Source organism: Scyliorhinus canicula, chromosome 1 (assembly GCF_902713615.1).
Source record: "Scyliorhinus canicula chromosome 1, sScyCan1.1, whole genome shotgun sequence".
Lineage (NCBI taxonomy): Eukaryota > Metazoa > Chordata > Chondrichthyes > Carcharhiniformes > Scyliorhinidae > Scyliorhinus > Scyliorhinus canicula.
In genome coordinates this window covers 12,695,846-12,711,364 of record NC_052146.1, presented here as the reverse complement: position 1 = coordinate 12,711,364, position 15,519 = coordinate 12,695,846, and the positions used below count along the sequence as shown (strand labels likewise).

The window sequence follows — 15,519 nt, the reverse complement described above, 5'->3', positions numbered from 1 at the left end:
AAAGGATCTAGATCAAGTGTGTGGATGAACAGAGTTCAGCCTCAGGTAGAGGCAGGGTGCCTGCTCTCCCTGCTATTCTTTGCTTTGGCAATAGCGCCACTGACATTGGTACTCAGGCACTGGGGAATTGGAAGGGGATTATGCAGTGGGTCACCAAGCATAAGGTCTTGCTGCAAGTTGTTGACCCATTGGGGCATTTTGGCTAGTTCTTTGGGTACAACTGAACATGGGAAAGAGGTGCTCCCAATTGATAAAGAGCAGAAGAGGGGCGATTTGGAGAACTACCGTTCAAGGTAGTGGGAGCAAATTTCAGATACCTGGATAACCAGGTGACAGTGGGTTGGGTGCAGCTGCACAAGCTGAACGGACTCAGTTGGTGGAGCAGATGAAGAGGACTTTAAGAGATGGATTGTGCTGCTATTGCCAAGGTTTCTGTTAGTGTTTCAGAACACCCAAACTTCACCCCAAAGGGGTTCTTCAGAAAAGGTTAATGTGTTGATTTCTGGTTTTGTGTGAGCGGGGATGACCCTGCCGGTCAGGATGGCTTTTCTGTAGCAATATTTGGGGTGTCAGAAGACTCAGGAGGCAAGAGGCAGTATCTTGGCCTTTTGCCTCCCTGATAGCTCGAAATCTTGCTTAGATGGCAGAGGTGTGAGTGAGCGACCTGGTGGAATTCATGAGGCTGGAGAAGGTTGGCTCTAGGGTTGGGGGCGGTCGGGTCAGAGGTGGAAGTCATTCATCAACTGTGTTTCAGCTAGCCTGTCTTATTTGGAGATCCTAGAATAGTTAACTTGCACTATGTCAGTCTACTGAAAAATTGGGGGGGGGGGGGCCCCACAGGGAGAAAAAACATCAAGCTCAGCGTTTACTTGGAGATGTTGGATTGCAAGCACAGGAAAGTGTAACTGGTCGTTATTCTGCAATACTGAAAGAATGAAGTGTGCATTTATATTTAGCATTTCACAATCTCAGGACATGCCAAAGCACATTACAGGCAAAGTATTTTTTGATTTATTATTGTAATTAGTGAATGCAGCAGCCAAAACTGGAGTACAGCAATTCCCACAAAAGGGCACTGTGGCAATATTGTGACAATGACCTGATTGAAGTTTGATTATTTTTAAAATACAGATATTGGATAGAACACGAGATAGACAACTCACCTGCTGCTCTCAAATAGTGCCATGGGATCCTTTATATCCACCAGAGTGCACAGATGGGACATCCCAGTCCTGCCCCGAAATAAAATGGCCACGAATCCCTGCAGTGCAGGAGGCCCATTGGATCTGCACCAACCCTTCACAAGTGGGCATTCTACCCATGTCCACTCCTCCCTATCCATGTAACCCCATAAACTGCACATTCCTGGACACAAGGGCAATTGATCATGGCCAATTCACCCAACTCACATCTTTGGACTAAGAGGACACCAGAGCACCCAGCGGAAACCCACAGATACAGGGAACATACACACAGTCTCCACACAGTCTCCAGAGACCAAGGCCTGAATTGAACCAGAGTCCCTGGCACCATGAGGTAGCACTGCCAACCACATGGTCGGTTTCAAAACAAGGGCTACCCTTGATTGGAGGCAAGATTAAAGGTATTAAAATAATTATTGCCCAATATTCAACTACTGCATTGTACAAGCTGCACATACTGGAATAAATACTAAAATTGCAGAGTGCTCTGGTCAGCTCACTTGTTCAGGATCAAGCAGCAGACAGACATCAAGTCTCAAGACAACAACATGAAGCATCAATGGTCAAGGTCTGAAAAGGCCCAAGTTAAAATCCAAACAGATCCTGTGGCAGTTCATCTTCTTGGAAAATTGGGCTCCTGGTGCAACTCATTTTAGAACTTCAGCTTCATGAACAACAACATTAACATTTTTCTGAAAAATACAGCAGTCTTGTTCGATGGAGGGCAAGGAAACTGTATGCAAGTAATTACTTAAAGATTTGATAGTGTCCAATGGATGACAAGATTGCAAAAAAAAAAATCTAGTTCAGACAATGCCATGGAAGCCAGCAGATAGGGTTTTAGGGAGGAAGATCATGGTGGACCATAGGGCCACCAGACTAGTTGTATCAAGTGGCCTGTAGTGTACCAGATTGAGACAATTAGCATCTGATCTTGCAAATAATTAACAACCATTTTAAAGTAGGAATAAAGTTGTAAACTGAACTTAAAATTGGAAGACGAACATTTGAAAAAAAACAAATATCACAATTGTAATAACACACCCAACTATAAACAGAAAACACCAGTTAAGCAGCATCTGGTTCTGACAGGCCATTGACCAGAAATGTTAATTGTAGTTCTCCAGATATTCAACAGCATTGGTAATATTTTACATCAGCACACAAAAATAGAGGCACTAAATAGTCAAAATATATATTTTTTTGAAAACACATTTTATTCAAACATATCAAAGTAGGTTACAGCAAATAAACACCCTGGGAAACCTACTTCCCAGCAAACTATACAGTTTGTACAGATTATTCTCCTTTTTCACCCCCCCTTGCATGACAAACAGCTCCTCAAACATGGTCACAAACATCCCAACTTCTCTCTCCTGCTGAGTCCCTTAACTCATACTTTATCTTCTCTAACCGCAGGACGTCATACAGGTCACCGAACCATGCTGCTACCCCCGTGCAATCAGAGACGAAGGCCATGAGCTCCGGCTTCTCTGAAACCCCAAATATCGCCACCAAAGGGTCCGGGTCCACCTCCTCCCCACTATCCTGGCTAAGACCACGAACACTCCTGCCCAGGATCTTCCTAATTATTCACAACTCCAATACATGTGCATGATTCGCTGGCACCTACTCACTCATCTGCTACCCCCTGAAAGAACTCACTCAGTCAAAATATTTCTTAAAGAGGGAGATGGAGCACTGACAGGAATCACATCTGACCAGAAAACACATGGTTAAGCCAATTAGTAGGTTTCCCCATTGTATCATTTTTCACTCACTGGAAGACACAAGCTAAACTTCTCAACAGGCTATTCTACTGCTCAGGCGAATTTTAAAGTGATGCATAAAGCCAAAAAAGTGTTTTAGATAGTAGGAAAATGCACGTAACCATACAGCTAGAGGACTTGGTTCAAATCAGGCCCACTGGAAAAGCCTCTTCCCTGCCACCCACAACCAAACCCCAAGTGCAAGGATTGAACCGTCCCAATGTTATATAGCCTGCATTGCAAAAAATAAATGTCACACAAATCCAGTCATCCTGTACTATTTCCCAGTCTTTAGGACAAATTCCAGAGTTGTTATTCAGCAAGTTCTAAAATAGAACAAAGTTTGCTGTTATTATGGGCAGAGGTTAGAGAGCTGAAAGAACCAGACTCCAATTCTCACATGAATATTTGCTATTCACATACAGCCCCTAATTTATGCACCGTCAGGAACAAAAAAAAGTTAATTTAGCAAACTGAATTATATCCAAGATTCAGCCCCATCACCAAACCTGGAGACCATCATGCTTATCTATGCACAATAGGGCAAAAAGTCTGAGTTTAGGATCCAACTGAAAAAGTTAGAGCATTGCAGCAGCAGTTAGTTGATTACTAGTTTTTAGTGGACACTTAATAATGGGAAATTGTCTGGCTTCAGTGTATACTACTGACCTAAATAATTCCCAGCTCCATATACCCGAACAGGCACTGGAGTGTGGTGACTAGGGGATTTTCACAGCAACTTCATTGCAGTGTTAATGCAAGCCTGCTTGTGACAAATCAGTATTACCTCAACTACTTGAACCATTGGGTAATATTTCCTACTGGATTCATCAGTAACTCTGGCCCCAAGCTTTACATTTTCCTGTAAGTGGAAACATCCTCACACCCCAGGCTTGGGCAGAACAAGCATGAGGCTTCACCCATGAAAATAGCTCATTTACAAACCATAAAATCTTAGATTGGTGGCATTTAGCACAAATTGTCATCTGGCTATTGACCCTCCTGCCAATGGAAACAGTTGACCTTGCATAATTTTAAGCACCTCTTAAATCCCCCTTCAATGCCACAGAACAGTTCAAGCCTCAAGTCTTTACTTAACTGAAGTCCCTCATCCCATGTACCACCCTTGCAAAACGTTCTGCACTTTGTGCTGCTATTTATAAAAAAGAGAGGCCCAGTATGCTTTGTTTTACCAGCTGGTCATGCCATCTTCAAAAAGGTTGTGTACATGAACCTTCTTGCCTGTCCCTGCACATTTATTTTCTCACTTCCCAACTAGTAACCCTCCCACCTTGCACGCTTCAAACCAGTTTGTTCAAAACTGTTTGTGTGGCACATGCCCCCACTGTGTTTACAGTTCCTCACCATCAGTTCTAGCCTCTTGCATTTCTTTACCATTCTTCTAGCTTGGACCTAATCTTAAAAATTTCTGACCTTGCACCTTTCCACCTCCTTTTAACATTTTCCTGAAAACCTCTGACCAAGCCATTTAGCCATGATCAGATATTGGCATGTGTCCAATTTTATTTGATAATGCACCTCGAGACACAACCACTACATCCCACCCACTTGTAATTGGGACTTTCTACTGCAGATCCAGCGAGATGGCTTGAACATTAATGGAATGCAAAGCAAACCCAAATCATTAAGATTTAAATAATTATTTGAGCAGTTAATGTGGTAAAGCATAAATAATTAATGGCAGTCTGATATATAGCACAAAATTGATTAACAAGCCCCCCAAAACTACTGCATTCCTCCCAATTCCTGCAAATCAGTTAAATAATAATAAAAAAATTAATATACCCCAAGTAGACTTCATACTGCAATGAAGTTACTGTGAAAAATCAGCTAGTCATCACACTCCAATGCCTGTTCGGATACGGGGAGGGAGAATTCAGAATGTCCAATTCACCCAACAAGCACGTCTTTCAGGACTTGAGGATCGGAGGAAACCCACGCAGACTCCGCACAATGAACCAAGCCAGGAATCAAACCCAGGTCACTGCTGCTGTGAAGCAACAGGGATAACCACTGTGCTATCGTACTATGCATTGGTAAGCATTAGAAATAAGTGTTTGTTGGGGGGGGGGGGGGGGGGGAGAAAACTTGAGATTCATGCTGGACAAAGGAGTTTGTGGGGATTGGTTAAATTCCAACTGATTCTATTGAGCTTGGAGGGTTGCAACAAGTAAATAAAAACCTGGCAACAAAGTGCCACTTTCCAGATCGAAGGGATTTTTCCTGATTGTAGTTTTAGCTTAATTCATTGGCAGTTGGGTAGGTAGAGGGAGAAAGCAGCTCTCAACCTTCCAAGACTAACAGCTTCTAGGGAATACCTCAGCCTTGCTAGAAGAAAATCCATACTATAGAGTAATGGTTAAGAAAACAAATGCTAGAAATCAAAAGTCCAGCTAGTTAAGGAAGGCTGGAGTTAATGGAACAGAGGAAACTGGGAACCAGAACAGTTAACTGTTCAGTAAAGTTGGGCAGCATGGTGGCACAATGGTTAGCACTGCTGCCTCATGGTGCCACAGACCTGGGTTTGGTCCCAGCCCAGGTCCCTAGAATTTGCATACTACCCATGTGTCTCACCCTCACAACCCAGAGATGTGCAGGATGGGTGAACGGGCCATGCTAAATTGCCCCTTAATTGGGTGGGGAAGAATTGGGTACTATATTTAGAGTTGAAAAGACATGGATTAAGAGTGGCTGAAAGTTAGCTACAGTTGTACCAAGGTTTGAGAGAACTTTTGAAAGTGTAGAAAATTGATAGCTTAAGCCTTGACAAGGGAAACCTGAAATGGAGAGAATTTAAATATTAAAAAGTGGAATTTGAAATCACTGTGGAAGATGGAGGAATTTAGTGATACAAGTTGCCACACTGTTCAAGAATCATCTGGGGACATCAAGGAGAAATCACATTCATTTGGGTTCAGAGGAGTGTCTTACGATAGTCATCTTGTGTACTGTAGCCATCTGGGATGGCCACGTCCCGATTACAAAATGGACACTTTGTAAAGAATGCAGGGAAAATGGACAATACTGAGAAAGCAAGCAGGTGCAAGGTTTGTCTTTTGATTGGAGCCGTAGCTCCCAGACAAGACCGATACTGCAAACCCATTACCATACTGATGAGCCATCTCCGGGGACAAAAGGGTAACATTTAAGTAAACAGTACCAAGGCAGACACCCCGGCGCCAGAGGAGACTAGAACAAAGCAGGCCAACGGCGACCTAGGAGACGCCCAGCAATCAGGGGACCCACCCCTTTATTGGAGGAAAATCGATAACAACGATCAAGAAACAGCCCAATTAATTGGAGCCAAGTTCAAGGCCCACCCAAAAGTGCACAAAGCCCCTTTTGGGTAGAAGAAGAAGCCCCCAAGAGAGAATCGATCTCGTGGCCTTGGCTCTCAGCGAAGAGACCTGCCTAGCAGCTGCACCAGAACAAGCAAGTCCAAAGTCAACACACGCTACGAGACAGACACACTCAGCTGCTATTCCGTACCAGCTCAACCCCAGCAGCCTCAGAACCGAAAAACAACAGCCATTGTTCCTCTGACTGAGTGGGCGCCCGAAGCCAAGTATAGGCTTTAGTAGTAGTGATAGTTTAGTTGGTAGAGTTTTGTGCATGAGTATATTTGACTGTGTATAAATAAATGAGCATTGATTTCAAACTTACTAACTGGTGTATTGAGTCTTTGATCAGTATTCGGTTTTGAACCTTGTGGCAGTATCGAAAGATACCTGGCAACTCTTGAGCAAACGTAATTAGAATTAAGGAAGGTGACCATATTAACCGCCATAAACAGCCAATTAAAGAGAACACAATTAGCAACAGTACTAAAGGGACTATTAATGAGACCATTGTCACTTTGCAATCTAATGTTAATCTAGTGTGTAATTGTTAAGACAAGTTGTATTGGATCATATCAAAATATCTTTAATTAATTAGTGGCCCTCAGTTCCATTCTAGGATCTTCACATCCTAGAATCTGAAGGAATCTTCCCCCCCCCCCCCCCCAAAATAATTTAATTTAAACAAATTATGGTGCAACTGAGTGCTGGCTTGTAATGCAGAACAAGGCCAGTAGTGTAGGTTCAATTCCCATACCAGCCTCCCCAAACAGGTGCTGGAATGTGGCGACTAGGGGCTTTTCACAGTAACTTCATTGAAGCCTACTTGTGACAATAAGCGATTTTCATTTCATTTCGGGTCAAACGCCTGTCTTACAGTTTAAAAGCTGCCTCTTAATCCAAGAGCACAAAATTCCCAGACCGCATTGAGGGGGTCAGCTCAGACATCTTGTAGAATTGGAGAAGGATCACAGCTTGCCAGTTATTTGATCTATATAGAGTCTTGATCACCTTTGAAGACCATTTCTCAGCCTGTGATTCTAATTGTAGCAAAAAAATCCTAACGGCTTCAGTGGGAGCCAACTTCAGCCAATGGGAAGGGGGCAGGGAAATGCAATTGTGAATGGCCACAATATACACAGTTAGATACATGCATTCTTCACTGAAAAATCTACAAAATCACTGTGGGTCTAGTTTATTTTTAAACAATTGGTGGTTGACACCTCCACCCAGCTTGCCTTTGCTCCTGTAGCCTTCTTGTCAGTTTTCATGTTCACTATCACTTGACAGATTCAACAGAACACTTGCCTCACTTCTAGCTTTCAGCACAAGGATTTGCAAAACACTGTTCTGTTCCCATTTAGGATGCAGTCACATTGGAGTAGACCAATTAGGAAATATGATTTCCAACCTTCCATGGACAGCACAAAAACAAATGAATCCCACATATTGTTGACTCTTTCTGGGTCTAAAGAACAGCTTGCTCACAGGCCAAAAACTTTGAACGCGTCAGTTTAAACAAAAGAGCAAGACTGATTTAAGTTTCTTAACTGCACCAGCTACATTTCATTCACTTGTTGACTTAAATTATTGCAGATTCCAGGCACGAAGAATTTACCCAAATAAATCATGAGCAACCCCCGCCCCCCACCAATCTGACCAAGCACAAGCCATTGGAGCCTATTGAGTTCACATTGTTCTGATGTGGCCAATGACATCACCCTAGTATATTTAACCACTCACCATTAGGTTAATTTGAAAGTCAGATATAGCCAACTGCATACCTAAAAATAATCATTGGCCATTTGATCTTTACTCATTGATGGATGTGTATACTTTATAACCTGCACAATGGTCACTGCTGCAAACTGTTCCCATGCCATTCCACCACCCCCTTAACTGGTGAGGCAGAGTCAAACTTTTCAACCTTGGTGTCAGTCATTTAATGGGGGGGGGGGGGGGGGGGGGATCTGACCGCATCTTGTGCTACCATAAAAACCACCCATTTCCACTTCTGTAACATTGCCCGATTCCACCTCATGTTGCTGAGAAGTAGCCTGGGCCAATTCATTGCATCAAAAGATACTATAAAAATACAAGTTGTTGGCAAAATAACAAGACAAAAGCAGAGTGCTTCACTCCCTTGGTTCTGCATTGAAATACATTGGCCTGCATCCGATTGGGAAAGTAGCTGCCACTAACGTAGGTGCACGTGGCTAAAATGGTGGCACCATAACCATGACACTACTTAGCAATTAAAACAACAGTCTGCAAGTTTCCTCCATTCCCAATGGTTCTGGTACTAAACTCCAGCAAGTTAACAGGCTACCCATTCGGGTCCAGTTTGTGGAGTATTACAAACTTTGCTCAGCTTCACATCTATAATAGATAATGATATTTGACACCCAAGGGTACCTGTTCTTCAAGAGGGCCACTAGCTGGTCATGAAACAAGACTCCCAAGATGGCAATAGGTACAAGACCAGGAGGCTTATAGGCAGGACAATGCTTCATGAAAGCAGTGACCTTATTGAGTCATACAGGATTCACAGGGTAGAAGGGGAGGCTGCTTTCATCTCGAGAGAGTTTAGGACCAGAGGACGGGGTTGCCCATTTAGACAGGTGGGGATTTTATTTCTCAAAAGGATAGCGAATCTGAAATTCCCACAGAGGGCTGAAGAGGCAGAGTATTATGCTCAAGGTTGATAATCAGTAAGGGAATTCAAGGTTATGTGAATGAGGCAGGAGTTGAGGACTATCAGACCAGTATCTCATTGAACAGCAGAGAAGACTTGATGGCCTACTGTGGCCACATCAATGGCCTACTGTGCTCTTATGGTCTTCATGGGATGGGCATTTAAGAGTCAACCACATCGCTGTGGGTCTGGAGTCACATGCAGGCTAGAGCAGGCAAGGACTTCAGATAATCATTAAACTTGGTAGATCTACCATGGTGGGATTTGAACCTAGGTCCCCAGAACATTTTTGGTTTCAGTCTTCCACCACACACCTGCCTCTCCAAATTCTATACGAAGAATGACTGACCAGAGGTTGAGTGATATGGCAATCTTTTATGTTCCAGACAGGCAAGTGCAGTTCCATATTATCTGTACTCATCCAGTCGCCATGATTTTAGCATACCAGACACACACCAACTAGAATTTAAACAAAAATCTAGTCAGTGCGCTCTTTATTTGGCAATTGTACGATCCAAAGGAGCAACGGTGGAAATAATCCAAACTTCATGTGGACAGCTGTAGCAATGCTAAAACTGACTCATGATGCTGTGCTTCTGCAGAGTTCAATGTGCTGGCTTTATTTGCACAAGGACCAAGTCGGAATTCTTGTTCAAAAGATTAATTTCAGTAACCTTGTACTGTTAGTAGTCTTCTCCCCAGAGAGTCTAGATATTTGCAGTTTTATTTCTGCTGTTCTCATTGCTGGGATTTGGCACATCAATTTTAGTTACAGAAACAATTTTAACAAAGAAAACCTCAGACCAATAGGCTCTTTCTCCTCCCTCAGAAGCTCCATAGAGAAAGAACAGGTGGCATTGAGCAAACAACTATGATCAATAGCTGTAAACGTATAGGGTCCAATCAGTGCGAAGGCCCACAAGGTTTCATACAGGGATGATTTTATGACTGCAATTTATAAATAGTCTCATAAGGATGTTGGCCGACAACATGCATCCCATGAAAGAGAATACAAAAGTATTGTAATATCATAATGTCAGTAATGGCCGAGTGGTGAGGGAAACAATCTCTTATCGACACTTGTTCCACCATTAAAACAGTCCTTAAAATTCGATGTAGCTGTGATTCACAGCTTGCTCAGATATAACTTGACTCAAATTCAGGAGGTGTTAAAATCAGCCAGAAATACCCAGTCTTGAATTAGCAGCTGCTATGGGTGACAACCCAAAATTCAATAATGCATGCAAACCCAGTTCCTTAATGCTGCAGTATATTTCACATGGTCACTTAAGGTAGCCTTGCCTTCACGGTCAAAATTACTGTCAACTTTTGACGTCAACATTTTTGAAGTGAATGCTGAAAATCCCTATTTTCATTCCAACCCAGTAGCACTCAGTGCCAATACCACAGTGCTGCTGGAAAGTTCTGGATAAGCAGAAAATCCTACAACCGAATATTGGAGGCTAAAGCCATGTTCATGGTCACTAAGCAACTTCATTCTGTACCAGCTCTAATCACTCTCCCCGACAACAATTCAACATGTGTCTGTTTGGGTGTCATTTTTGATCCCGAAATGAGCCTTCAACCTCAATCACGTATTAAAACCACCTATTATCTGCCCATCCACTGCCAAAATCCTTCTCCATGTCTTTGTTACCTCAAGACCTGACTATTTCAATGCACTTCTGGCTCCAATCCACATTCTACCCTATCCATCACCCAAACTTTGATGCCCATTCATTAAAATTGCACCAAGTCCTGTTCCTGTCCAACTTTGGCTTCTGGTCAGGCAATCAAGCACGATTTCCCTTTTGTAAATCCATGCTGACTTTGATTATACCACTGCTTTCCAAATGCAGCGCTATGAAATCCTTGATAATGGACACTAGCAAACATCCCTACTACCAATATTAGGCTCACTGGTCTATAGATCATTTAAAACGGGAGGAAGTGGTGGGATTTTATTAGCTACCCTCAACTGCAGGAACCATCCCAGAGTCCAAAGAATTTTGGAAAATGGCTACCAATAGATCTACTATTTCTAGGGCCACTTTTTTTGTAAGTACTCTGGGCTGAAGATTCAGGTCCAGGAGATTGGTCAGTCTTCAATCCCATTAATGTTCCCAAAACTATTTACTCATACTAGTTTCCTTCAGCTCCTCACTAACTGGAGTTTCTCAAGAACATCCGATACATTATTCATGCATTCCTTTGTGAAGGCAGAGAAAGTATGAATTTAGTTCCTGGGCCATTTCTTTGTCCCCCTGTTTCTACTGCAAGTTGGTCAATTATCTGAACCACTGGGTATTGCTCACAATCCAAAAACCAGAACCCTATAATTAGACTTGCTGTATTTGCCGAATCTATTTTGCCTCAGTTCAACCCAAGCTAAACTTTGCAAGTAAATAGCATTACTTTAAAAGCAACTCACATGTAATGAGACAGTATAGACTTTACATTTGCAATACCTAGGGAAACTCCACAGGCAAGTTTAGAAGTATAACAAAAAAATTGTGCACCCTCTACCCCAGAGGGTCGTGGATGCTGGAGATTTGTCTGTCATGTGTACTGAGGTACAGTGAAAAGTATTGTTCTGCATACAGTCCAGACACATCATTTGATACATAAAACACACAATCAGGTGCTGTGTGAAGAGATTAGATCAGTCAGCAGCCATGATCATATTGAAGGTCAGGATCGGTTCAATGGGCCATATGGTCTACCCAGCTCATATTTTTTTATTTTAATGACAGGTGCATTTTGTAGTGTTCTCATTGGTGATTTTGCAATAGCATTATTTAAATGTGCTTCTCCACCCCCCTCCCCAATGCCAAGGGTCTATTCAGAAAGTTAGGGTCACAAAACATCATAGAGTCAGCCTTATTTGAAGGCGTCCATTATATCTACACCAGGCATCAAGTACCTATCCATTCTACTGTGAGGAGTGGAAGGTGGGGTTACTGGGATCAGGTGGGTGTGGGCTTAAGTGGGCTCTTTCTAAAGGCCGGTGAAGACTCAATGGGCTGAATGACATCCATCTGCACTGTAAATTCTATGTTTAGTGTGAAGCACACAACAATTAGTGCGTTTGACAACAAGCAAAGGAAGGCTCAACCAAACCCAACTTCAAGCAGCTCAATTACCATTTGTTCCACTTCACTGAACAGCAAGGGGTTCTGACAGTCATTTAAAAGTTCACCATCTTGCAAGCCACCGATCAATAGCCATTGCGACAAATACGGTCCTACTCACCCAGGCAGGAAGAGATGTCCGGAGAGTCAGAAAGCAATCCCAGTTTTGAAAGTGTCCTGACTGCCCAATACCAACATTGTAAACAAGAACATCTCAAGTGCAATAGATACCACCTCATAGTGGCAGCTTACAAAGGCTGCAAAGTAGGTATTTTGAGGGATGGTCATAACAAGAAACTTGTGCATCATTTGTGCACCCTTGACCCCCAGAGGGTTGTGGATGCTGGAGATTTGTCGGTCATGTGTACTGAGGTACAGTGAAAAGTACTGCTCTGCATACAGGAACTTGATGCAAAAAGACATTTCAAATGGTGCACATTTCAATCCCGGCCCGATTGCCGATTGCTCTCTTACACACAGCACGATGCAGCTTCACGTTGGGGGGGGGGGGTTGTTATGTGCTGCGATGTCGCAGTTGGGATGGGATTGAAATCCAGATACAAATAGATAAACGGAGCGAAAATCTCCACATCACACACGTGAAGGGTCCAATGGCTGCAGAAACAGCCAACTTATTAATTCAGAGACTTGAGAACCGGGAGAGAGAGAAAAAAAAATCAATGCCATTTAAAATAAAGACGACCACCCATCCGACTGCCCGGTCATTCTGCATTGGTGCAATAGTGGATAGATAAAAAGGATAGAAGCTGCGCTGTTCAAACCAAACCAGCTTGCCCCTGTAAAACAGCTCAAAGCCAACAGCGCCTATCCCCTCTCCTGTCCCACCCCCCCCCACCCCACACACACACACACACACACACTGCAGTGGGTGCAGGAGCCAGTCTGGGGGGAGGGAGAGTCTGGAGAGGAGAAACAGATGGAGGGGGAGAGCAGAGATTGCACATCCCGATGGGAAGGAGGCGGCGTTTTTATTCCATTCATTCAATTTAAGGTGGAGGGGAGAGGAAAAGGGAGAGGGAAGGGAGGAAAAGGGAAGGGAGGAGGAGGAGAAGGGAAAGAGGGGAGAAAAAAGGACCCGGTGTCGATGCCATAAAAGGAGTTGTTTTTCCCCCCACTCCTCCCGAGTGGGTGTCCCCATTCCCGGTGCAGTGCGGTGGGCCCCCCGCCCCATGGTGAGGAGGCCCCCCCTGGCCGAACAGCCCCAAAGAGGATGGGAATGGGGGGGGGGTCCCGGATGGGAATTGGGGGGTCCCCCTCCCCAATTAGAACCGACCGCCTTCAGGCGAGGAAGGATCACAATCAACCGAAGCACATCCCAGGCTTATTTTGGAGGTGACCCCCCCTGTCCCAGCCCCAGGCTTTTCCCACCACTAGGCCGCGGTTGCCTAACAACCGGGTCCAGGGGGCTTCTCCCCATTCTTTTACCCCCCACACGTTTCAATTATTAATTTTCCTCACCTGCAGATGCTCCTGGAAGCGGATGGGGAGGATCTGAGCCATGTTTTGTGTTTGCAGTCGGCGCGGTCTCTCTGACACACACTGAGGGAATGGCGAGTGCTAGGATGGCGCTACCTCCCCCCTGCCCTCACTCCTCCCGGCCTCGGCTCCTCACCCGCTCTTCCCCCACCGCCCCTCGCACGTCACTTATATTGACGGACGGCTGGGGCGACCAATCGCCGCGCCGCCCGCCAGCGGCCGGGCCCCGCCTCCTCCAGCCGCCGCGCCCCGCCCCCTCCAGGCGCCGCGCCCCGCCTCCTCCAGCCGCCGCGCCCCGCCCCCTTCCACCTGCCCGCCTTCTGTCCCCCCCCCGCCACTCGCGCACGCGTCGCTACCATTGACTGACGGCTGGGGCCCACCAATCACCGCCTCCTGCTCCCTGCCGCCCCGCCCCCTCCTCACACGTCAGCCATTCTGACCGACAGCCGCTTCCCGCCAATCGGCCCGCCCCTCCTACTCCAGACCCCGCCCCTTCAGTACCGCCGCGGACCAATCGGCGCCCAGAGTAGGCGGGACCACCACGAATGTCAATCACATGGCACGTCTGGCCTGCGCGCTTCCCTCCTGGGCCTGGCGCCTCCGCCAGCGTTATATAGTTCCCCACACAGATCAGAGGTTTATTTGAGAAAGGACGACATTTATTCACCATCCATACAGGAGGTTTATATATTTTCGAGGTCTACGATTTTTCATGGATGTTCTTTTAACCCCAACTTGTTTTAGTTGCTTATATTATTTACATGTTTGTGTCCTTCCGCCTGCAGCAGACTGCTACATCATGTCATGTGACAATGGGGCTCCCTGCACATTTCTCATCCCAGGATGATACAGCAGGATTTTTGCTTAAAGTTACAGTGTCAGCACTGCTGAATTAAATATGCAATCTTAAACTCCCTTCCGTATAAAGTGAGACGTGCATTTAGTGTAAACAGCGATTCAAAAAATCAATAAATCCTGAATGCTTACAGTGCAGACCCATCAAATCTGCACCGACCGTCTGAAAGAGCACCCTACCACTCCCAACCCTATCTCCTTAACCCCGGGCATTTTCAAAGCAGGGGTCACGACCTGTGGTAGTATGACTAGGGATTATTACGGTACCTGGGAGTGTGAGCTGCCATTGGTGCAGAGGGCTCGCTGCCCATTGGCCCAAGTATCGTGTTCCCCTTATTCCTATTGGCTAAGAGGAAGGTAGCTCCGTCTATGAGGCGGGGTATAAGAACCTGTGTCCCCCGGCAGCCAGGCCATTTCTGTACGTCTGCCGGGCTCACTTATTGCTGATTAAAGGCTTTCGTTTCGGACTTCACCTACGCTTCGTGTCCATTGATTGTGCCTTGGGTGGGTGTCGGGAGGGTCGCGGACCCAGCCATCGCGGTGCTCCCGAGCCTGAGAATTCACGGGCAACAATCGCAACAGCCGGATTTTAATGCTGGCTGCGAGCGGCTTTATAATTGGCGGCCGCGGCCAGCTAAAAAATGCTGGCGCAGTGCGCCTGCATGCCCGCTCATCACTGCGCATGCGGCCCGGGAGTGTTGGGACCTGAACCTGGCGTCAAAGTCCGATTGCGCCATGCCGGCGGCTGACTGCGTGGTGATCACCATTGATGAACAAGGCTATGACCTTGATCTTTTTTACATCCCTAAACTTAACTCAAAGGATCTGGAGAGAGTATATATTCCTCATGGTTTAGTCATGGACAGAGCTAAATGTTTGGCAAGGGATATAATGAAAGCTGTGGGAAATCATCACATCGTCGCCCTCTGTATACTGAAGGGTGGTTATAAGTTTTTTGCTGACCTTTTAGATGACATTAAAGCATTGAATCAAAACAGTGGCAATTCAGTC

General features: G+C 45.2%; 1 protein-coding gene across 5 annotated transcripts in view; it reads right to left on the bottom strand.

Moving 5' to 3' along the window:
• Window positions 1–13,797, bottom strand: part of LOC119973016 (clathrin heavy chain 1-like) — a 68,662-nt gene extending 54,865 nt beyond the window's left edge. For all 5 annotated transcript variants that reach the window (XR_005462255.1, XM_038810510.1, XM_038810689.1 and 2 more), the window contains exon 1: window positions 13,636–13,797. Coding sequence is in view for 4 of the 5 variants with exons in the window: in XM_038810510.1 (XP_038666438.1) it covers window positions 13,636–13,677 (42 nt within the window). In the remaining variant the exon portion in view is untranslated. The remainder of the gene's footprint in view (window positions 1–13,635) is intronic.
• Window positions 13,798–15,519: the final 1,722 nt, after the last annotated feature.